Source organism: Leishmania braziliensis, chromosome 26, assembly GCF_000002845.2.
Source record: "Leishmania braziliensis MHOM/BR/75/M2904 complete genome, chromosome 26".
In the NCBI taxonomy this organism is placed as follows: Eukaryota; Euglenozoa; class Kinetoplastea; order Trypanosomatida; family Trypanosomatidae; genus Leishmania; species Leishmania braziliensis.
In genome coordinates this window covers 170,789-193,116 of record NC_009318.2, presented here as the reverse complement: position 1 = coordinate 193,116, position 22,328 = coordinate 170,789, and the positions used below count along the sequence as shown (strand labels likewise).

The window sequence follows — 22,328 nt, the reverse complement described above, 5'->3', positions numbered from 1 at the left end:
GCAGTCACCGAAGGGGAGTGTGCGAGCGTGGCATATTTCTTCCCAGCTCTCTTCCTCTCTTCCTCTTCCTCTTCCTCTTCATGTTTTCGGATAGTGATCGCAGCCGTCCGCTAATGCGGCATGTGTTCGCATCCTTCATGCACACATGTTCTACGAGCTCCCCCTCCCTCCCTCCCTCCCTCTTTCACCGGAGCTGCTCGAGACAAAAGATAAGAACCGCGGCGCACAGAGGGGCAGGGGAGACTCGCGTTGTCAGCATTTTACTTCTCTCGATCTCCCGCCCCAAACGAGTAAAGAGAACACAGAAGGGAGCAGCTCACTACCCGCGCACGTGGGGATGTCCTATGGTGACCTCTGGAAGACCCGCTACGGCGCCTCCGTGGAGGGGTGGTCCGCTGTGGACAAGGTGGCGCAGTTCAGCCAGGCCGTGGGTTGCGTCAGCGGCGGCCGTGGCAGTGCCATCTTGATTGCGCTGATGGACAACAGGGCGCAGCTGATTGACACGTCGTCGCTCGAGCGGTCGGGTAGCGCCGACAACAATGGCACCGACCCGAGTTACGGTCTAACCCCCTTGCACCGCAGCGGCGGCGGTTTTTCAGCGCAGCGCGCACAGCGGCGGAGCAGCAGGGGATGGGGCGCCGGTCGTCCCGCAAACGGCGGCGTGTCTGACTCGCCGGAGACCCTTGGGCAGCCCGGCACCTCGCACAGCAGCACGTCACCGCAGAGCCCGCCGGCACTCGGGGTACTGCTCACCACCTCGCATGTGTTTCGCAGTCCGCAGGACACGGCAAACGCCTCTGTGCTCTTCCTCGATCAGCCCATCATAGGCATGGCTGCTCTGCTAGGCCGAGAACCAAAGCCGGTACGCGTCGGCCTCTGCAGCGCCTTTGGGTTTGTGTCGTCTGTGGCTGCCCCGAAGAAGGAGAGCGAGGGGGACACCTACCGTGCAAACGCCGCTGCCACTGCTCGCCCCTCGCGGCTCGACGATGAGCCCGAGTACCTTCTCTACGCATCTGCGGCCGGCGACTCGTCGGAGGAAGACGAGGCGGCGGAAATCGGATTCACGCTGACGTACTGCGAGGTCTTTCCCAGATGCAATGACGCTGCAAACCCCACGGAACCGTCGTCCCCGCTGAACCCATCGGAGTCAGGTGGCAGTCGCGGGTGCAGAACGGAGAGTACCACGATAAGTCCCTCTGGCGGCTTGTCTCACTATGGGGGAGGAACCAGGCTGGGCAAGGAGGTTGATGAAGCGCCGGCATCCCTCTCTGAGTCTGCGCTGACTCAACAGCGAGGGGCTAACGCCGTCATATCCGACGCCTCTAACGCCCCCGGCGGTCCTTGGTCGAGCCGGTTCGCTTCTGCAGCGAACCGGAATGTCGGCGGCAGCCAAGACAGTCTCTTCCAGGTTCAGCCACTCCCCGTCCCTCTCTTGCTCTCAGCGATCCCTGCAGTGAAGGTCAGGGACGTTCACTTGATGATTACCCACGTGAATGACGGGCGACGGTCGTACCGCGTACAGCACGTCGCCGCCGTCTTCGCGGACTACTGCACCTACGAGCCAACCAGGTTTGGAGGGGTAACGTGCAGCGGCGGCCCCGTCTTCAATGTTCAAGGCGACTTCATTGGGGTGCAGCACGAGGGCAACGGCCAGAGCCTTTGCCTGCTGATCAAGTCCATCGTGCGGAACTTGTTTGACTCGGACTTACTCGACATGTGCCGCTGTCCCGTATCGGAGGAGACGATCAAGCAGCGAGCACTGCACGTCCGGCCTGGCGACACTGTCTTCTCTACGATGACGACCACGCGCCCACCGGTGTTTGCTGGGCCGAAGAGGATGCCGTCGCTGAGGAAGAACAGTCGTCCCTCCTCTCTACCCCCACTACCGGCACTATCGCTTGACTCGCAAAGTCTAGCGTCTCCCCGCACCGAGAGTTGCTTCGCCGTTGACACCCCTAGCACCACTGTACCTCTCCCCCTAGCCACCGTATCCAGCTTTGGCAGCCGACACACGCTCCTCCACGGGCCTAGCAATAACATCGCTGAATCTTTTCGCAAGGATGTCCGACCTGCCAGCGATGGTGCCACGGTAGCAAAAACCGTCTCTGCCGCGGCACTTCCCCTCACCCCGCCCTCTAAGCCCCTTTCGCGGGGCGTGCCAAGCTTTGAGGAGGTCTTTGCGGAGTTTTATGACGGCGCGGGAAGCCTGCCACACATACTGTATGCCTTTCCTCGCAACCTTCCGCTCGTGCGGGTCACTATGGAGAGACTTGCGCAACTCAAGTACGAAGACGAGCTGGAGCACATGGGTGCCATCGGCGGCGTTGGCGCCATTCTCGAGGCCATCGACGGGTATCCGCAAGAGGAACAGATTGTTGCGAGTGCCCTGGCGGCGTTGTGCCGCATCTGCCTTTACGAGTGCAACTTAGCCATGTTCTTGTATTTGGATGGTGTCGTGACGGTGATGGAGATCATGAAGGAGTACGTGCACAAGCAGACAGTGCTGCAGTGGGGCATTTATACGCTGCTTCTTGCTACCGACCTGTCCTGCCCGTCCGCGGCGGCGTCGGCAGAAATCATGGTGCGCAACAGTGCTCCTCAGCTATTGGTGAATATCCTGCGTGTGCACGGTGCTGTGCAGCGCAAGTCAGCTGCGCGACGACCGCAGCACAACCGCCTCGTCCGCTGGGCCTGCGACCTCATCGCGAATCTCCTCATGACCAATTCACGTCGCACCACGCTGTTCCTGAGAGAGGACTTCCTCACGCTGCTGCTGCAACTCAGCCGCGATTACGCCGGCAGCGTATTTCTCATGGAGGGCTTCGCGCACGTCTTCTGCGCCTTTGTTCAGTGCTTCACTGAAGCGGAGGTGCCGGCGCTGCTGCCCATATTACGGGTGTCATCCGCGTCCAGCTTCAAGCAGCACCCAGCCATGCCGTCTCCTGGTAACTCTCCCGCGTCGCTATTCCGCGGGCTAGGCGTACGTGGAAGGCCCAGCAACTCGAGCAATGTGGCCCACGGCGGCGGCAGTGACCGTTTCCCTCACGACAACAGTGGGCCACCTGCGTCGCCAGCGTCAGCTACGTTGTTGCCCTACTCACCAAGAACCAACGCGACTGATCCCCATACAGTTAGCTTCTTCTTCTTGGGCGACGCCATGCGGCATGACACGGATGGGTGTCTTGTGCGCGCCGTTCTCGATGTCTGCGAGGCCGCGCTTGACCCGAAGAGCACCATCACGGCGCACCGCGGACGGCCAGCGGTGGTTCTGGTGCGCTGCCTTGAGACACTCCGCCTACTGCTCACATGGGGGTTAGTAAAGCTTCCGGGCGGTGGGGCAATGTTGTTAGCCGTCGAGGATCTCAACTTTCTCGCCCTCGCCTCTTCACGGGCGATGCCAACGACATGCGCCTCAGCGTCCTCGCTGCCGTCACTGTCCTCCTCCAAGGATACGGCGCGCTTGCTGCTCATCTGCAAGCACGTGCGACACGAGCTGACTTCATCTAGTGAACTTGTGGCGATGGTGGAAGCTGTGCAGCGACTGCTTCTGCAAGACAGTTGAGGGTGGGGAGTATTTGTGCGCGTGCGCAGGCTGAGGAGCTTTGCTGTGGTTGTTCATGGTGGTGGTACTGTGTGAGTCGTCTCTGGCAGTGCGAGGTGACGCACCTGTGAAGAGGAACGCGACAGTGTGTGCGCAGAGAGCTCCTGCGGACGTTTTCTGCACATGTGCGCTTGTGTATTGGGCCCTTCTTGGTGCTTCTCTCTTTTGCCTTCCCCCCTCCCCTCCTCACTGGAATACTCGATGTTTGATAGCCACTCGAAGAGCTGCGAGCACGAAGGGGTGAGGGCAGAGAGGCGCTGAGGATCGATGAACGATGCGAGAACAAGTGGCGGCAGCTGCTATAGCCGCTTTCTCGTGCCGTTCCTCTCTCTCTTTTCCTGTCCCTCCCTTCTCTGTGCGTGCATGTGTGTGTGTGTGTGCGCGTCGCTCGCTGGCTTTTTTTTCAATTCCATTTGTTTTTCTTCCTCCTGCAGTTGCTATCGCTGGTGTTAGCGGCGCGATGAGCTCGTGCAGTGCCCCCCCCCCCCCCCCTAAAAAAGAAGTCGTACCCGCAGCCATGTGAGCCGTCATTCTATGCATCGCCGAAATCCTACAAAGGAGGTACGCAGGTGACACCTCTGTACCCTTCCCATCTTTCCCCTATTCTCCCCTTTCCCCCGCCTCTGTTTCTCCTCCTGGATGTTGCACCTGGTGCCGTCGTTTGGTACGACCGGTGGGCGAAGGGCATGCGAGGTGAGGCGGGTCAGGATATGCTGGTTAGCAGAGCAGCAGTGGGGCCGCATTCATGCAACTGCAAGCCTAACGTGATCGTTGCGTGCGAATGCTCCTTGTGCGTGTGCTAGTGGGACGGGAGTGGTGCTTGTTAGGATGCGAGCTCGGCGACAGGACCTTCCTGCCTGAGTGACCGCTGCTTGTCTTACCCACACACACACACACCCTCACCCACAGTGCAGTGCCGGCTTAGCGCATCAAATGCCGAAAAAAATGGCCTCTTTTTTTTGTTCGCATCTTAATTTTCACCTCTTCCTCTGCCTCCTCTGCCTCCGCTGCCTCCTCGTGTGCCCCATCCGCATACATGCGGATGATCTTTCGCACTCGCTTCCCGCCCTCTTCCCACCCTCCTCCCTCCCCATGCACACCCACGTGTGGCATCGCTGTACGTATGCGCTTTTCTTCTTGGGTGTGCGTACGCCATTATGGCACTCCCGCTCGTTTCAGTACGTGAAGAAAAGGTTCATTCGAAGAAGAAAACACCAACCCACTATCTACTATCTACTATCTACTGTACCCCTCCGTGCCGCAGTCGAGCGAGGGACAGCTGTGTGCAGGCCATCCGATAGCTGAGGTGCGAAATCGAGTCGGTTAGCAGTGGGAGGCGTAAGTACATTACATAATCAAACAGAAGGAACAGGAGTAAGGGGGGCACCTTTCTCAACCCTTTCTCTCTTTTCCGTTGTGCGCCAGCCCTCCTCTCTAACACCTTCAACCCATCTCGTGTCTACCTCATTGGCCTCATCATCGCTGCCACAGCCTCACCGCCCCCTCTCACCCCTTTGAGTGTGCTGCACTTTAAAAGTGTTGGCAGTTGTGTGCGTGTGTTTGTCTGAAACGCTGAGAAGTTTTTTCCCCTACTCCCCTCCGTTGTTGTGCTTCGGGTTGCGTCACGCCTTGCTGTTTTTCTCTCTCGTTTGTTCTTATACTTTCGTTTTCTCTGCCTCTCTCTCTGTCGCGCTTGCTCGGCGGATTCGGTGCCTCCCTCTTCTTCCCTCTTTTTCTCGTCTTGGTGAATCTACGTGTTTTCCCGCCTTGCCGCCCCCCGCCCCCCACTGCACGTCGCTTTGTTGTTTCCCTCTTTTTCTCGTCTTCGCTTCTTTTCTGTAAAAGCCTTTGACGAGTGCTGGAGCTCTTCTCCCTCCCCCTCGTTGCGTCTTGCCTGTTGCCTGCAGATCGAGAAACCAGCACCAAACGATGTCCTCTCTTGCTACCAGCACTACGCCCACCTCTCACTCGACCACGCACCACCACGCGGGCTATTCAACACACCCCTCTCCACCGCTGTCGGCTGCTCCACCAGTCTTGCAGACGTCTTGTATGACTGCCAAAGACGGCCATAGCGATGCTGACATGCAGCCTGTGCCATCCTCAGCCCTCTTCATCTCGAAGGCGGGAACTTCTGCGATGCCTCTCAACGCCAAGCCCTTTCCATCGCGCGGCGCAACCCACCACCACGTCTCCACCGGTGGTGTAAATGTGAGCACAGCCGCCGATGGCGCTCCAACACCCCACAGCAATCCAGGTAGCAGCACCGCAGCACACGTTTCGTCATCGTCACCGACACCTGGGCAGCAGCAGTCGCATCATTGCATGCCCGTCGCCTACCCTTGGAGCCTTGGTGCTCCTCAAGCCGTGGCTGACAAGATGGAGGCTTCCGTGTTGAACAAGGGCAGGATCTGTACCCTCACCTACTCGCCTAGCCGCGGGGCCTTTCGTATCACGCGCATGTCGAGCAGCGGCAAGACGCGCACAGTCCTGAACATCCCGGTGAGGCTGATCATCAACATCGAGACCGCGGCCGAGCGAGACGCGCGGCAGCGAGCACGCCAAGCAAACGACGACACGATCAGGCTTGTCTTTGCCGAGAACAGCCGTGGTACGGGGAGTCTTCTTTGCTCCTTCCCTTCCGGCACCGGCGAGGACAACGAGGCACTGGTGTTCGCCCACTCCCGCGTCAACACGGCGTCCTCCACAGTGGGGATTCAGAGTGGGTCACTTCACCGACGTACTTCGTCGCGCTTCAGCACGTACGCAGACGCCTCCCTGGCGGACACCACGGCGCCGGGCATCCGCTACTACATGCACTACGTGCGGCAGCGCAACAAGGGACACCCGTCTATCCACACGCTGGAGTTCCAGTCGAACGGCTCGGCGGAGGCGGTGCGGTGCGTTGTGTCCCAGGTGGTGGAGCGCATCTACCAGAAGGGCTCGAAGCACATTATTGTCTTTATTAGCACCAAGTCTGGCAAGGGGAAGGGTGAGCATATCTTTGAGAAGCAGGTGCGCCCTCTGCTGCACTTCAGCCGCCACACATTCCATGCCTACGTGACGCGCCGCGCGCACGACTGCGAGGACTACGTGGCGAACCTGGAGAATCCGATGAGCCATAACACCGTCATTGCTACCGTCGGCGGGGACGGCATGATTCACGAAACGGTGAATGGCATGCACCGCCGCAAGCTGGCGCTCGTGCGCTGGCTGCGCAGCGTGACAACTGAGGTGAGCACGGGGGACACTCCCGTCGTCTCATCCAATATGTTTCTGCAGCTGAACGACAACAGCAGCTGCGCTGAAGCAGGTGCGCGAATCCTCCCAGCGCTCTGCGAGGGAATATGGACGGTGACGCCAACAGAGTTGAACAGCATTAACAAAGCGGCGCTTCACAACGAGGCTATCTCCGGCTCTCATTTGCCCTTCATTCAGCTGGGTTGGGAGGAGAAGAAGCATAACGGTGACGGTAGAAGCGGTGCGACGTCGTCGGTCGAGGAGACTGCCCGAGAGGCTCATCGACTTGCTCACTGCCTGGTTCAGAATGGCTGGGATGCGTTGATGCCGCTCGTTGCAACGGTGGCGACCGGAAGTGCCTGTGGCCTTGCTAAGAGTCTTGACATTCTCTCCGTCGCTGAGGCAGCGCTGTCGCTGGTGCACCTGAGCACGGTGCACATGGACCTGCTGATGATGAAGTTCACACCGAACGAGGATATGTTGGAGTTCCACCGCGGCCGTATGAGCGCGAAGCGACTCGAAGCCGCAAAGCGCAAGTTCTCGCAGTACGAGAAAGACAAGGCGGTAGAGTTGCAGGAGCGCTCGCGGCTGAAGGAGGAGTTTCACCGGCATCCCCAAACGCTGACGGCGGCTGAGTATGCGGCACCCTTCCTGAAGGATGGCTCGAGCGTCTTCCGCGACGCCGTCAGCTGCGCGACGCGGATGCCGGAGTTACACAGCCGTGTCGCCTTCATGTCGCTATCGTTTGGCGCTGCGAACGACATCGACCACGGGTCGGAGTCGCTGCGGTGGATGGGCAATGCCCGCTTCCATGTGTACGGCGGGTACATGATACTACGTGGTCTCAGGGGGTACAAGGGCATATTGCGCTACCTGCCGTGGGAGAGCAAGGCCGGCAAGACGGTCGAGAAGCTGCACCCACGCAGCAGGATGCCATCGACGGACGATTTTCCACTTTGCACGATGCGGGAGGGCTGCATGCACTGTTGCCAGTACAAGTTTACCCCCTGCGGCGCGTCGCCGCTCTCCTCCTCGACGCAGGTCAATGAGGCGCAGCCAGGTCCGACTTCAAACACCAGCCGAGGCGGTGTCCGGGCCAGTAGTGCCGCAGCCACTCTCGCCCCCTACACGGACAGGGAGCTGCTCCACGAGGAAGTCGTGGACTTCAATGATGAACACCTGCCGTGGGTAACTATTCGTGGTGATTTCTGCTTTATGCTCATGTGCAACTTGCGGGATATAGCCCAGGACATGCTCATGGCGCCGTTAGCACACATGTCGGATGGCGCCATCGACGTAGTCTACTGCCGCTTTGACCCCACCACAGGCCGTAGAGGCCGAATGGAGATGCTGAAGTTCTTCATGTCTCTGGAGTCCGGCTCGCATGTCAATCTCGAATATGTGAGCTATGTGAAGGCGCGCGCGTTGGAGATCAAGGTTGATGCTGGCATCTCGATGTCGGACGGAGAGTTGATGCCGCTCAGCTCCGTGCGTGTCACAAAGATGCGCGGCAGCGTGCAGCTCGTGCGCAGTGAGTAGAGGGGGAGAGAGGATGCTGTGCGGAGGGGGGAGAGGGAGGGAGGGGCGAGGTTGCCTTATGTGTGAGAGAGCTCCTGCGTCTATATATATATATATATATGTGTGTGTGTGTGTGTACTGCCCGCCCTTCTTCTCCTCCTCTCTTTCCACCTTTCTTCGATTTCATTACGCTTCTGCGTGTGACTCTGCTTGCCACGCGAGCGACACAGTCGAGCACTTTGTTGTGTCGTGTGCGCGCGATGGTGAAAATTTTTTGTTTGTTTGTTTGTTTTTCCCTGATTTCCTCCTACGCGGCTCTACAAGGCTTCATTCGTTCATCGGCCGCCTCCCTCCCTCTTTTCGTTTTTTTTTTTTTTATTGTTTCCGCTGTTGTGCTTCTCCTTCTTCCGTTCCCCGCTCTCCTCCTCCTCCTCTGACGAGAGGGGGGGCCTACGCCCATTTCCTCTCTGTCGTTCGATGGCTGGCTGAGGCGGTTTGGCTGTCGACCCTCAAATGTGAGATATTGTGGTTTTCTCTTTTGCATGAGGGTGTTGTTACGGTTTACTTGTCTGCTGCTGCCGCTTTCTAGCGCGGCAGGGCTGTCTTTCATATGCTCACCTGTCGGGTTGCACGGCTCTCTTCGTCTGTTGCTTTCAGTGCTCTCGTTTTTCTTCTGTGTTTTGTTTTCTCCTACACCTCCTCCTCTCTCGGCATGACTGCATCGGGGACAGTGAAGGGTGTGCGTGTGTGTATGGTGGCCTGGTGATGAGCTCCCTGACCCTTTTATTGTGGGGAAATCCTTCCTCTCTTCCTCTTGACTCTCCTGTTCTACCCAGTCTTACACCGCTCCTGCTATTGCCAGACTGAAGAGACGACGCTCATTTGCAATGCCTTTCTCTCTCTCTGTATCGGTGCTTTGCGCTCCATCTTGGATGCTCTCGTGCGCATTTTCCCCTCTTTCTCTCCTCTCACTATGTATCTCCTCTTGTTGAGGCCCTTGATTCACGCTTCGTTGTTGCTCTTATTAAGGCAACTCAGCGTCGAAAGGGACGGAGGGATGATGGTAGCGACAGAATCCTGCTGCAGCGTGTTTCTGTGGTATCTGCACGTGTCCCTCTCTGTGTTGGGCCATGTATACCACCTTTCATATGCGGTCATGTTTTTCTCCCCCCCCCTTCTCCCCGTTTGCATGTCTTCTCTGTTCTGTTCTCTGCGCCGTTGTTTCACGTCGCTCGTTTTCCTTTTGTTTCGATTCCTCCGCCGCCTCCCCTCCTCCTACAGCTACAAGGCATCTGTGTGACAGTGCCTCTACTTCATCCCCCCCCCCCTCCCCCCCTTTCCACCTTTTCTGTTCTCTCCTTTCCTCTCCCCATCTCATCGTCACCACTCCCCCCTGCTCCCATCTGATTGCTTCCACCTCTCCCTTTTCATGACACCCACGCACCCACACAGATTTACTCATCCTCTCTGAGCTCCAGTGCCCAGCTCCGCACTTTCTTCCGCCTATCCGTGTGTGTCGCATGTGCTCAGTCAGGCTTCCCTTCACCCTTTTTCCCTTTCCGCTCTGTTCTGCTGTTCCAGTGAGCATTATCCTAGCATGTTAAGAGTCTTCTGTGGCCTCGACAGGACCTACTGGTTGAATAAACACACGCATGTATTTCCCTAAGGGTATGCATGAGGGGGCTCTGCTAGTTGTGCCTTACTCTTACTGTCTCTGTTTTTTTGCCTCTTCATGCCCTTCTGATAGCAGGGAGGGAGTTGCCCTAGCGGGGTGTCCAGGGCCCACCACCCCCACTCCGCTCTGTGCGCGGAAATGCCAAGCAGCTCACCCTCTCTCCCTGCCAGTGCCGAGCCCCCACCCCCCCTGATGGCGACTGGGCCAAGCACCTACGACGTAGCGAGGCCAGTGCGATGTCTCGCTGCGGATGTCGGCGGCCAGGTCCTGGCTGGCGCTGCGTCGGAGCGACCTGCGACAGTGAACCCGTCTGTGCCACCCACATGATGGGCGGAGTGCCAGCGTGACTCGAACGTATTCCTCACCTGGCCCTCGCTGCCGACGGGTGTGGGGAGCCTGAGCGTCGCACCGAGGGATGTGCCAGGTGGCGGCCGGCACAATGGGAGCGGCTGTGAGACGACCTGCGAGGGTGTTGGGCGGGCAGGGTTGGAGGCCGGGGCTGTAGTTCGGCGACTGTAGTGGGCAGCATTGCTGCAAGGTGTGTCGACGACTGCTTGGCGCCACGCGATGGGCGTGTGGCAGGCCGAGGAGGGGGCGGCGGCAAGAGTGGCGTTTGGCCTCTGCTGTGCTGCAGAGAAATGGAGACGCGGAAGGAAAAACTTCTATTAAGTGTATTATGCGGCTGTGGCATGTGACGTAATACACGGGCAACATCCTCCCTCTCTTCACATGCAGTGACCCCTCTTACTCCCCTTCACTCTTCACAGAGATTCAGATATATGCACACACCCACAAGCGACTATGTGGGTATACTCATTTCCTTGGCCTATAGAGGTGCTGGTGTGCGAGTACTCGTTTGATTCACGCTCGTCCTTTCTATGTGGATTTTTTTCTGCTGTGTCTTGTGCTCGAGTCGATGTGAGTGGAGAAGTGGAGGTAGAGCAAGGCCAATGAGCTCTTCCCATTCCTCGGGGGCTGAGGGGGAACTTGTAGGCCTTCGCTGACTGTGTGTGTGTGTGCTCTGCTTTGGTTTGTGTTTGGGGCCGGCTGGCTGTATCGCGTTCCTTTTCGTTTGTTGTCTTTGTTCTAACTAGTGTACATGAGTTCATTGGCCCATTTTTCTCTTCGATCTTCCTTGGGGGTTTTCCAGGAGAGGTGGAGAGAGTGACTGGACGGCGGTACGACTGAGAGGGAGAGAGGTGGAAGGAAGGCGGGGGTGGAGGAAGGCCCATTCGCATAGAGGAGGGTGTGTGGGCCCTATACGGGTCCCTTCATTTCTGTGTTCGCTGCTACCGTGTGTGTTGCCTTCTGTCCTCGTGCTCTTCCCAGTTGCACCTCTCTGACAGTTTTCACTTTGCTTTGTCGTTGTGAAGACAGATAATACATTTTGTTGTCACTGCTGGCGATGATAACGGCACAGCAACGGGTGCTGCGCCGTCATTGTATCTGTGTCCCTGTTGACGTTGCTGTCTCCTCTCTCTTCTTGCATCTCCTCGTCTTGTACTTGTGTTTCTTGAATTTTCGTGTTGCGCTTCTTCTCCGTCCCTACGGAACGCATTGGCAAGCCTGAAAAATTAAAAGGGGGAGCGACTCTGGATAGGGATAACGCGCCTCGGAATGGCTTGGTCGTGGGATGGTGCGCTCTTTCTCTCCTTCCATCTCCTTCTCCATTCTTTGGCCATCGGGTGGGCCGTTTGCGTGGGGTGGGTGGGTGGGGGTAGGGGCAATGAAGGCACGCCTCACTCCACTCACCCATTGCAGTTTTCTTCCCGCCCCCTCTCTCGAAAGTGCTGCGATGAAAGGAGTACGCTACTGCCGAGTTGCCTGAACGCGCTGTTCTACGTGTGCCTTTCTCTCTCTACTCGATACCCTTCCCCCTGCCCTCTCATTCTTATCCTTTACCCCATCAACAACGCGTCACCCTTCGCTCTCTTCCCCCCTCCGCAGCGTGCAGCTCTTCGCTCTGACATCGCCACGTGTGTGTTGCCAAGAACGAAGAATAAAAAAGATGCCACGCTACACACGTACAGACATACGAGACGTTGATAACCGGTTCTCGCCTCGCGTCCTTCAAAGGGGGTGAGGTGTGTGTGTGTGTGTGGGGCCGGGGTGGACCGACGTCACTGTTCTCCTTTGCCTTTCATTCCATTCACTGCGGTGCATTTCTCTGTGCGTGGATGCTGTTGCGTAAATATTTCACAGCGGTCCATCGTGGTCGCGGAGCTGTGACCCCCATATTCTTCCGACTTACGGCTGTTTGGACGAAGCGACTGTTCAGCGCAACGCACGGCGGAAGCGGCTGCGAGGAACAGACACACCTTTGCCAGCGCAGCGATCCTTTGCGGGACTCTATAGATGGCGTCCGCCAGCCGCATCGCCGTCGTTGTCATGCACGACTGATGGCGTCTCGTGATCGATATCGTGGCGCGGTACCGTCACAGGGGCGCCGCGGTAGGTCGCAAAAGGGCAATGCGGTACGTGTTTTGCATCAGACGGCGTCCAAGCAACGACGGCATGGGGCCACTTCGCGTCCGTCGCGCTCTTCTTCGCCTTTCAGGAATACAAAGACGCACGACACCATTCGCACCTCGCTGTATGCGTTGGATAAGGCTGAGATGTTGGACGCAATGCTCGCTCTTTCTTCTGCTCTTTACGAGGGTGAAGCAGCCGCGACGGCGGTACCCGTCAGTGGTGCCAACGCGTCAAATAATGTTGCTGACTACGCTGTCTTCTCTTCACGCGTGCCCCCTTTGACGTCGTCCAGTGGTCTTGGTGAGCTGGAGGGGGTGGCGGTTACCGGGGAGGAGGCGTATGCATCTCTCGACGCGGAGAACTTGATGTGCTCCATGGACGCGTGCTCTGAGAGATGTAACGACGAGCGGGACGTGCGTGCAGTGCAAGTGGATCTCGGTACCACGACCCCGGCGGTGCCGCCTTTCTCAAGGGCTGCTGTTGCTCACCCTTCGACTGCTGACACCTCCTCTTCCTCTATTATGGCTACCTTTGCTTCCCCTGACGTCCCGCTCGAGCGCAAATTACTCCAGTTCATGGACCTGTGCAGCAGCACGAGCCCGAAGTCACACCTAGGCGGTGACAACAGCGACGCGGCGTCACAGCGGCCTTGGAGTGGCGGAGCAGGGGTGCGAGTCGGCAACTGTAGGAGCGACTGCACTGCTTCTTCCGTTGCCACAGCATGGACTTCGTCCACTGCTGCGGCGCTGGTACTGCCAGGGCTGGACATGAAGGCCATCCTGGCACGTGGAGTGCTGGAGAATCGGCATCTGCGGGGCCTCTCTCTCGTCCGGTGTGACTTCTCACTGGTGCGATGGTCGCACGTGACGCTCGAGGACTGCGACCTCTCGCGCAGCCTTTTCTATCGAGTCGAGCTGGACAATGTGATCTTCCGTCGCTGTAACTTCACGGGTTGCATCCTCAAAGGCGTTCAGTGCAACCCATCGTTATCCCCCACAACTCACTTTGAGGACTGCGATTTCCGCCTTGCCGCTGTCGGGTTGCTGTGTATTCCCCACGGCTCACAGCGGTCAGGCCAAGGAGAGGATCAAGGTCAAGGTATCAGTAGCAGCAGCCATCGTAGCGGTCCATCGGTGTGCTTCCTCCGCTGCAACTTCGACCTCAGCGACTTCCAGTTCAGCCAAGGCCTTGAGAAGTGCAAGTTTGTGAGGTGCAGCAACACGCATTTGGCCTCACGCTTCCCTCTTCGTGCTCGTGGAAGCGTAAGCTGAAGGGTTTGGTGGCGGGTTTTGAATGAGGAGCAGTAGGAGAGGGTGGGAGGGGCGAGTGATACGTGTATGGTGATGCATGGGGGCGTTGAACGGCACGAGCGACTGAGCTATCACTTTACCTTCTCGAGCTTCCTCGTGACCATTCCTCACGCCCTCGCTGTGGTTCAGCATCGTTTACTACTGTGGCACGGATGCCAACTCCCCTCAGCTCGCCAGACGTGATAGTCGTACGTTCGCATCTACGATTGGGAGCATGTAGGCCTTGTTTGTTGCCGTTTCCATCGTCACAGACGTGGATCTAAAGGAGAATCTACTCTTACCCTAATCACTCGTAGTGTGTGTGTGTGTGTGTGTGTGTGCGTGTGCGTGTACGAGAGAGACAGCCACCACGGGTTTCTCTTTGCCACCTTTTCTTTTCTTCTTCCATGCCCACCAACGCATGCGCAGACCCCCCGCCCCCCACCGGCTCACTCATGGCTGTGCCACCCTTCTTTTCCTGAATGCATCCCCCACCCCCGTTCAGTTTTTCACAAAACCTTCTCATCACCACTGCCACTTCCCCTTCCTCTTCCTCCCCCTTTCCTGCCATTCCTCAGCTGGGTGTCTTCATTCCTCCTCTCTCACTGTGGGTGCGTCTCACGCCGACCTCCTCTTCTCTCGCTCTGTCGCTGACTTCACGTTTGCGCTTCTTTTGTTTGTTGCCTTTTTGCCTCTCTTTGCTGCTGATTTTTTAATGAGCCTCGCAAGTCGTGCACAGACTGGGGCCGCCGTGCTCCCCACAGTGACGGCGGCAGCGGACGGGGCCACGCACGAGGATCCGTGGCCACAGATTGAGAAACAGGTGGGCGCTATGCTGGCGGACTTGAATGCGCAGATGCAACGCTTTCACAACACCTCTGTGCCCACCGTGATCGCCGAAAATGAATTGCTTGAGTCTGTGGATAGCTGCAACGAGGCTGTGGAGGACATGCGCTTCGCCCTTGACACCGCCATGGAGCACCCGGAGTCGTTTTCGATCACCGCAGAGGAGCTGCAGAGCCGTGCAGAGCGTATTCGCGCGTGGGAACGAGAGATGATGAAGGCCCAGCAAGTCGCAGAGAAGGTCAGGGCAGCGCAGCGCAAGCGCATGATGGCGCAGGACGGCGATGCCGACGACAACGGGACACGCGAGAACACTGACTTCCTTAGGCAAGAGCGTGACATTCAACGGCACATTATGCAGCAGGACGACCAAACGCTGGACCGACTGTCGAGCGGCATCCACCGTGTCAGGGACACCGCTGTGAACATCCAGGATGAGCTCAAAACCCAAGAGCACATTCTTGACGACATTGACCGTGGTATGACTCGCGTGCAGATGCGCCTGGAGGGAGCCATGAAGAAGGTTAGCAAGCTGATTGATTCCACCAGCGACAGGGGCAAGATGATCTGCATTGCCGTTCTGTTTGTCATCCTGGTGATTTTGACGTTTGTTGTCCTTCGGTAGTCTGCAGGGATCAGGCAGAGGGAGAGGGCGGTAGGGAAGAGGCCACAACAGCGAGACGGAGGCGAGGTTTGGGCTCGGTTACATCCCCCAAAAGAAGCAGTGGTTGGGTGGGTTGAAGCAAGGTGTGTGCTTGTGTGTTTCTCTAGTAAGGCGCTGTCACCCTTCGCGCCATTTGCCTATCTTCTCTCATTGTACGTGTTTCTCTCTCTGTTATGTGCTTGGTGCTCTGCGTGCGCTCTCTCGTTACAGCTGTGCCTCGCAGTCTCTCTTTTCTCTTTCCGCTGTTATGCTGCTGTCTGCTCGGTGCTCGTACCCGCTTTGTGTCTGTCCTACATCTTGTAAGTGCGCTTATGCATCTTGTATTCCTCTCGCTCTCTCTTCTCGCGCTAGCCACGTGCTTCTTGCTCCTGCTCTCGAGCTTTACGAAGAGAGAGGAGACACGCCCGTGGCACGCACTCGTTAGGGATGCGGTGCGGCACACTCAGAGAAAGTGTGTGTGTGTGTATTTTTGACTCTGCTTACATGAGGAGGCAGCACTCAGATAAGTGACCAGACCGGAGCGAGTAGGAAGGAAGAGGGGAGTGAGAAGACAATTTCGAGACGTTGAGCCGGGGAGTGAGGAGGTGCACTCGCGCTACCGGGTTTCGCCCATACACGCCTCTGGTCTTGCGTCTTTCATGTGTGCGTGGGAGCCCATGGCTGTTTTGTGCCTCACGCGGCAACGAAGCAAGCAAGGAAAAAAAAGCAGAGAAAACGACGAAAACACCGAAAAAAAAAAAGCAGTGGCCTCGCCGTGTGCAAAATGGCTCGTGATGAGGCTACTGCGAGTGTACGCGCACGGAATGTTGGGGGTGTGTTTCCATGAAGGTGTGTTGGCATTTCGGATGTCAGTCGACGCATGCGCCTCCTACAGCTGCAAGTGAAAAAGGCCGACAGACACGGCACTAAAAAAAAGTGAGCGACAAAGACAAGCCGCTTCACTGAGTGCAGCTGTGAAGCGCAGTCCAAATGTCTTTCTCTTCTCTAGTTTCACAACGCAGCTGGCTGTTTGTCATATTCAGCCGAAATGAGTCTCGTTCGTTGCTCTAACGTACACGCATCATTTTTTGGGCACCCCTCGCTCTTGTCCTACGAATACCTCCTCGTCCTCCCCCTCCCTTGCCGCAAAAGCCCCCCCCCCCTCTATGTGGATCCCCCCCACACACACACACACTGCTCCGGGCTGTCTTATTTTTCCCTCCCTCCCCCCTCTTCCTCTCTCTCACCGCCTTTTTTCTTCATCGCCTATTCCAGTGCTGAAGGGATTTATCGTGACAGACCTGTTGTCCCCTCTCCCTTCTCATTATGCTCCGCGTGACGCATCTGGGACTTGCGGCGGCGCTGCTGCTGCTTGTGTTTGTGGCTGTGTTGTCAGTGTCTGCTGCAGAGGAGACCGTCACCTACTACGGCCGGCTGCAAATGCCGCCGGCCTACCTGCGCCACCCCGACTGCTTCCAGGATCTCAACAACATCCAACCCGGCAGCGTGCTGCTATACAATGGCCAGCACCACTTCGTCGTACCTACAGCTCGCGACGGCACCTTCAGCGTGTACAAGCTTCCGTACGGCACGTACATCTTACAGGCAGAGTACCACGACTTTGCGTTTCCGACTGTGCGCGTTGAGGTCATGTACCGCGAGACCAGCGGTGGCAACCACGAACCCTTCATCCGCACCTTGGCGAACGACTACCCCGTGAACCAGCTCGAGGGTAGCGGGCTCGACGAGGAGAGCCCTGCGGTGATTCCCATTTCTGCCTACCACAGCTACTACATCCCCCGCCAGCAGATGGATTTGGTAAGTCTTCTCAAGAGCCCCATGGTGATTATGCTGCTCATCTCGGCCTTGCTGATGGGTCTCCTGAAGCTGTTCCCTGAGGAGGAGCTTCGTGAGTCGCAGAAGGTGACGCGCGAATGGCAGAAGAACCTCGTGCAGCGCATGTCGACTAACAATCCCGACGCCGCCAAGAGGCGCACCATCACCAAGTAGAGGGACTAACGACGGGAGAGGGATCCAACTGCCAGCCCTCTCGCTGTTCCGTGGTCGTGTGAGGTAAGAGATGGGGAGGGGGGTGCGGTTTGCATGCCCAGTATGTCTGTTCAACAAGGTGAAGCTGCCTTGGTCTTTTTCCCAATTTCTCGTCGCGTGTTGGATGGGTCTCTTGCGTGCTGTTGTACGGGATGAGCCTGCATGTCCGTGGCTGCATGCATGTCTCTATCTCCCCGTATGAGTTGCAGTGCTGTTGTACGTTGTGTGCTCTCTTCTATGCCCTTTATGGTAATGTGTGTGTCTGCGGGTCTGTGGGTGCTTTTCTCTCACACCCACACCCACACCCACAGACACACACGCGCTCCTTTTTGTTTTGTTTGTTCTTCTCTCTCTCTCGTTGCGTGTGTTTGGGTGTGTGAACTCTCCTATTCCTCCACAGGAAAGTAGAAGACTTAAGAAAGAGATCGAGAAGGGGGGATGGAGTGGGTGAGTGGGAGGAGTATAGGTGCGGTTCCATCATCGAATCTCATGACGGACAACGCCAAGAGTGTCCCAGCCTGCTGTTTTTTTCTCTCTCTTAGTCTCTCTCCCTCTCTACAGTCCCTGCGCAAGCCTTCTTTCTCCCTGTGTGCGGCAAGGAGTGAGGTAGAGTGGAGGAGTCGGGGGGGGCGGCTGGGGGGGGGGGTAGGAAGAGAGGAGGTACAACAGGATACGCCTATCGTGGAATGACATGACTCGCCTGGGGGCCAGAGGGGCCTGCGCGTGTGCGTGCTTCTGCCTGTAGGTTTCTGTGTGCGCGTGCGGGGCGCGGCCTGACAAGCACAAAGAAAGCGCGGCGTGTGTAGCTGCACCTCTCCACCGTGCGCTTTTTCCCGTCCCTCGCCTGACCCGCCCGCGAATGAGACGAGGCGGGGGACGGCCTGTGCGAAGAGGACGTGGACCCCCCCCCCCCCCCAAAAGAGAGATTGCACTTCTTTTCCCCTCCTCCCTCCCCTCCTCTCCTCTCCTCAAAGAGTCCCCAAAGAGCAGTCTGGTGGTACGTGAGTGTCCTCTCTATAAGCGCGTCACCTTGTCAGCGCGCCTATGGAGGAGCCGGTCGCACTTATATCGCAGCTCGTACCACCTTCCTGCGCGAGGCTTCATTTGTTTTTTTTTTTCCTCCTACTCACTAGCACATCTGCAGCATTCCGCTTCCGCACCAATTCTTTTCCTCAACGCGGCCTCGTTCCCCATGAGGTCGCCAGAGAAGCACACCTTTGCGCGATTTGCACTGATCTCCGTCGTCGCGTTCGCTGTTACCCTTCTCATTGCCGTTCCGCTGTCCGAGGCGAAGCGCAGCGATGAGGCTGATGACCCATCCCGCGCAATGGGAGGCGTCGAGGACGTTAACTCGGAGAATTACTACGATATTGTGGGCCACGACCAGTTTGTGCTGCTTGAGTTCTACGCGGTGTGGTGCGGCCACTGTCGCAAGTTCTCTCCCATCTACGAGGAGTTCGGCAAATACATTCGTATTCGCCCTGAGCTGCAGGGGAGAGTTGTGGTGGGGAAGGTCAACGCGCCGACGGAGCCGCGCATCTGCCGACGGTACAGGATCAGTGGCTACCCGACGGTCATTCTGGTGCCACCCAACAGGCACGTCGGCGTTGAGTTCACCGACAATCGGAACTTCAATGGGCTTCTGGACTTTGTGGAGCGTGAGATGGCGAAGAAGGAGTACGCCATTATCGAATAAGCCCAAGGGTGATAGCGACGGGGAAGGTTGGAGGGATCACGCACGGGATGTGGGGGGGGGTTGGATGGGCGGGGTGGGAGGGGTGACCGAGGGGGCTGGAGGCGCACTTGTGTGGCACGTGTACTGCGTGCGAGAAATGAACTACTGGGTTGTGTGCGCATTCTTCTCCTGGACAGATTCTGCCCTTTGCTTTCGGCTGCGTTACTCTTTCGTGTTCCTTTGCCCTTTGCCTCTATCGTTTCTCTCGCTTGCTTTGCCACCCTTCCTCACTGCCGTTACCCCACCGCCGCTGCTGTTGCTGCCTTCTCCCCATTCTCTCACACTTCACCCTGCTGCGGTCTTTAAATGATGGAGACAATGCGGGCAGTAACGCCTTCCTTCTTCACCAACAGCAACAGCAACAACACACACAAACACACACACACACACACACACACACACACGTGTTTTTCGCTATTTCTGTGTGTGTGTGTGTGTAGCTCTTCGCGTCATGCATATGTTCTCCATGCGCTTTTTACAGCGAAATGGTTGGAACGAGATGCGTGACTATACCTGCACTCACTCACACATGCCTACACACAAGCAGGCGGCAAAAAGGCCCCTCACCATTCATGGACGAATTGGGATGCAACGCATCCTGTTTATCGCTGTGTGCTTCTGTCGGTCTCTCCCTCTCTTCATGTATGCTCGCCCCGCTCCTTTCCTCTCTGTGACCCCCTTTGATGCCTTGCCATTGCTGACGTTTGCATCTGATGACCCCCACGTGCTCTCTCCCCCTCTTCCACTCAAACTCTTTTTCTCCACAAACGCCCACACACGCATGTGCGTGCACAGTACTCCCTGCCTCAACCCACAGGCTGCACTGTTCGCCATCGTTTGATCGAGACTTCCGCCCTTCCGCTCCTCAGTGACGTCAACGCCTGCCCTTGGGCTTCACACCCAAACAGCCCATCTTCTCTCGTTCTTCTTGACTAATCGCTAGCGCTCAAGATGAACCGTCAGCTCAGTGTTCTGCTGGTGCTGGTGCTCGTGGGTTTCGTAGCCGCGGCGTCGCTCGACAACGTGAACCTAAGTGTGGAGATACCGGGTGTAGTTCAGATGAATGGGGAGAACTTCGACCAACTGGTTGGAAAGGACAGAGCAGCGCTAGTGGTGTTTTACACCCCATTGTGTATGCGAAGTCGGCTGATGGTCCCCGAGTACACGGAGCTGGGCGCGGCCTACAAGAAGAGCAACAACGCGAACGATCTGCTGGTAATTGGCAAGGTGGATGGAACGGTGGAAGTCGAACTCAGAGAGCGCTTCAACCTCGTGGATTCCCCGACTGTCCTCTTCTTCGCTCCTGGCTCATTAGAGCCAGTGCGGTACAGTAAAAGTCTCAATAGTTACAGCTTTATCAAGTACCTCTCGAAGGAGGTGAATAACCTGAGGCTCTTCATGGTGAAGGAGCCACAGTTTGAAACGGAACTGGAGCACATAAACTTCGACTCAGTCATCAACGACCCGTCGAGGGCGGTGTTCGTCATGTTCTACCTCCCGTGGACTCCGGAAAGCAAGAATCTGATGCTGATTTACAACGACCTGGCCAAAGTGTTCTTGGGGGATAAGGATGTTGTGATCGCCCGCATCGACGTCAGCGACGTCAGCAGTAAGTACATGGTCAAGTACAATATTTTGGAGACGCCGTCGGTGTACTTCTTCCCTAAAGGCGCCAACGCGGAACCAGTCAAGTACAGGCGACGCCATCACTTGGAGGGCTTAGTCGCTTTTGTGAACAAAAGGGCCGGGAAGAACCGCCTTGTTAACGGCGACATCTCACGAGACTACGGCGTCGTTGACAAGCTCTCCGAGGCGGCAGCGCGCGTGGTGAAATCCGGCGAGAGCGCTCATGCAGCAATAGAGGCGGTGAAGGTGACCGCTGCCAAGTGGATGAAGGGCGGGGCCGGCGCGTACTACATCACGGTGACGGAGCGCCTTGCGGTGAGGGGCGCCGTGTACATAGAGAATGAGCTGGCGCGTCTGCAGCGCACCCTTCAAGGCGCCATGGCGGCCAATTGTCGTGATGAAGTGGTGAAGCGCGTCAACATACTGACTTCGATCCAGCAGTACATCGAGCAACAGGCCACGTAGTGCGGTGGTGACGACCAACGTGTACTGGGAGGAGGAGGAGGAGGTGAACCATGCTAGATCTGGCAATGATGTGTGAAGGTGCTTGTGTGTAGCGGTGCGTACTGCCGCCTCTCTCTCTCCCTTCCCTTTTATTTCTTTTTTTCTTCCCCCCCCCCTCCCTTCTCTCTCTTGCTCGTTCTGCGCGTGTTACTCTGCTCGTGCACACCATGACCACCAACACTGCCACCACCGTTTCTCGGTTCGCCGCTGCTCAGCTCCCTTTTCTGGCAGTTCTGTATTCTCTCTCTTCTCTTCAACCACATCTTTCCATCACATGGGCTTACATTAGCGGAGCATATTTGCTTCTCCGTGACGCATGTGTGTGCGTATGTATGGAGAAGCAGGCTCCGTGATGATGGAGGATGAGGACGGAGTGAACAGTGCCAAGCGCCTGTCACTCTGTGGTCATTCTCGTTTTAATTCTACTTTCAGTTACGCGCGTATGTATGTATGTATGTATGTGTATATATATACGTGTGTGTGTATGTGCGTGAATCACCATGGGCGTCTTTGGGTATTCTCCTTTCATTACGACTATACATTTATATATATTTGTTTCCCCTATTCGTTTGCATCTCTTTGTTGACTCGCTTCTTAACTCCTTTGATTCGCTCCCCGCACACACTGCAGCGTAGCTCAGCCCAGTCCTCCCTCATCCCCTAACTTGCCGGGCGCCACTGCTACCTACCTCACAGGAGGCATGCTAAAATGGCCGGCTTCATGAGCGCGTGTGTACAGGGTGGAGGCGGTGTGAAGTCAGGTACGGGAAAAAGGAGGAGAGTATTATGTGCGCATACTTGTTGATGCCGAACGCGCGATGCGTGGAGAATCAATGGGAAAGTCGGGAAGGGTGAGGTCTCGTGCAAGTGGTCTTGACGAACAGTATGGACCACTCACTCAAGCAAACGCCCCCCCCCCCCCCCACACACACACACACACACACGCACAGCGTAGCGGCAATACTCGACGATGGGAGGTCCTTCGCATGTCTCTCTCGTAGGAGCGATGCACACATGAAGCTCTTTCTTGCTCTGGTGTCTACTATGGAGTGTGGACCGTCTTGGAACCTCATCGCTTACTCCCGCTGGCACGGGTGCAGTTCTGGACGTGCATGCACACACACCCACACATAC

General features: G+C 57.1%; 7 protein-coding genes across 7 annotated transcripts; all 7 read left to right on the top strand.

Moving 5' to 3' along the window:
- Positions 1-145: 145 nt before the first annotated feature.
- On the top strand, positions 146-3,562 carry LBRM_26_0730 (conserved hypothetical protein; the record flags this gene model as incomplete). The annotated part of the gene is made up of 1 exon (XM_001562255.2): positions 146-3,562. One exon carries the CDS (start codon positions 146-148, stop codon positions 3,560-3,562), a length of 3,417 nt encoding a protein of 1,138 aa, XP_001562305.2.
- Positions 3,563-5,926: 2,364 nt separating this feature from the next.
- On the top strand, positions 5,927-8,380 carry LBRM_26_0720 (putative sphingosine kinase A, B; the record flags this gene model as incomplete). The annotated part of the gene is made up of 1 exon (XM_001562254.1): positions 5,927-8,380. One exon carries the CDS (start codon positions 5,927-5,929, stop codon positions 8,378-8,380), a length of 2,454 nt encoding a protein of 817 aa, XP_001562304.1.
- A 3,831-nt stretch (positions 8,381-12,211) lies between these two features.
- On the top strand, positions 12,212-13,777 carry LBRM_26_0710 (conserved hypothetical protein; the record flags this gene model as incomplete). Its single annotated transcript, XM_001562253.2, has 1 exon — positions 12,212-13,777. One exon carries the CDS (start codon positions 12,212-12,214, stop codon positions 13,775-13,777), a length of 1,566 nt encoding a protein of 521 aa, XP_001562303.2.
- A 733-nt stretch (positions 13,778-14,510) lies between these two features.
- On the top strand, positions 14,511-15,263 carry LBRM_26_0700 (conserved hypothetical protein; the record flags this gene model as incomplete). Its single annotated transcript, XM_001562252.1, has 1 exon — positions 14,511-15,263. One exon carries the CDS (start codon positions 14,511-14,513, stop codon positions 15,261-15,263), a length of 753 nt encoding a protein of 250 aa, XP_001562302.1.
- Positions 15,264-16,607: 1,344 nt separating this feature from the next.
- LBRM_26_0690 (conserved hypothetical protein) lies at positions 16,608-17,291 on the top strand (the record flags this gene model as incomplete). The annotated part of the gene is made up of 1 exon (XM_001562251.1): positions 16,608-17,291. The coding sequence occupies one exon, from the start codon at positions 16,608-16,610 to the stop codon at positions 17,289-17,291; it is 684 nt and encodes a 227-aa protein (XP_001562301.1).
- A 1,231-nt stretch (positions 17,292-18,522) lies between these two features.
- On the top strand, positions 18,523-19,026 carry LBRM_26_0680 (conserved hypothetical protein; the record flags this gene model as incomplete). Its single annotated transcript, XM_001562250.1, has 1 exon — positions 18,523-19,026. One exon carries the CDS (start codon positions 18,523-18,525, stop codon positions 19,024-19,026), a length of 504 nt encoding a protein of 167 aa, XP_001562300.1.
- Positions 19,027-20,016: 990 nt separating this feature from the next.
- LBRM_26_0670 (putative protein disulfide isomerase) lies at positions 20,017-21,156 on the top strand (the record flags this gene model as incomplete). Its single annotated transcript, XM_001562249.1, has 1 exon — positions 20,017-21,156. One exon carries the CDS (start codon positions 20,017-20,019, stop codon positions 21,154-21,156), a length of 1,140 nt encoding a protein of 379 aa, XP_001562299.1.
- Positions 21,157-22,328: the final 1,172 nt, after the last annotated feature.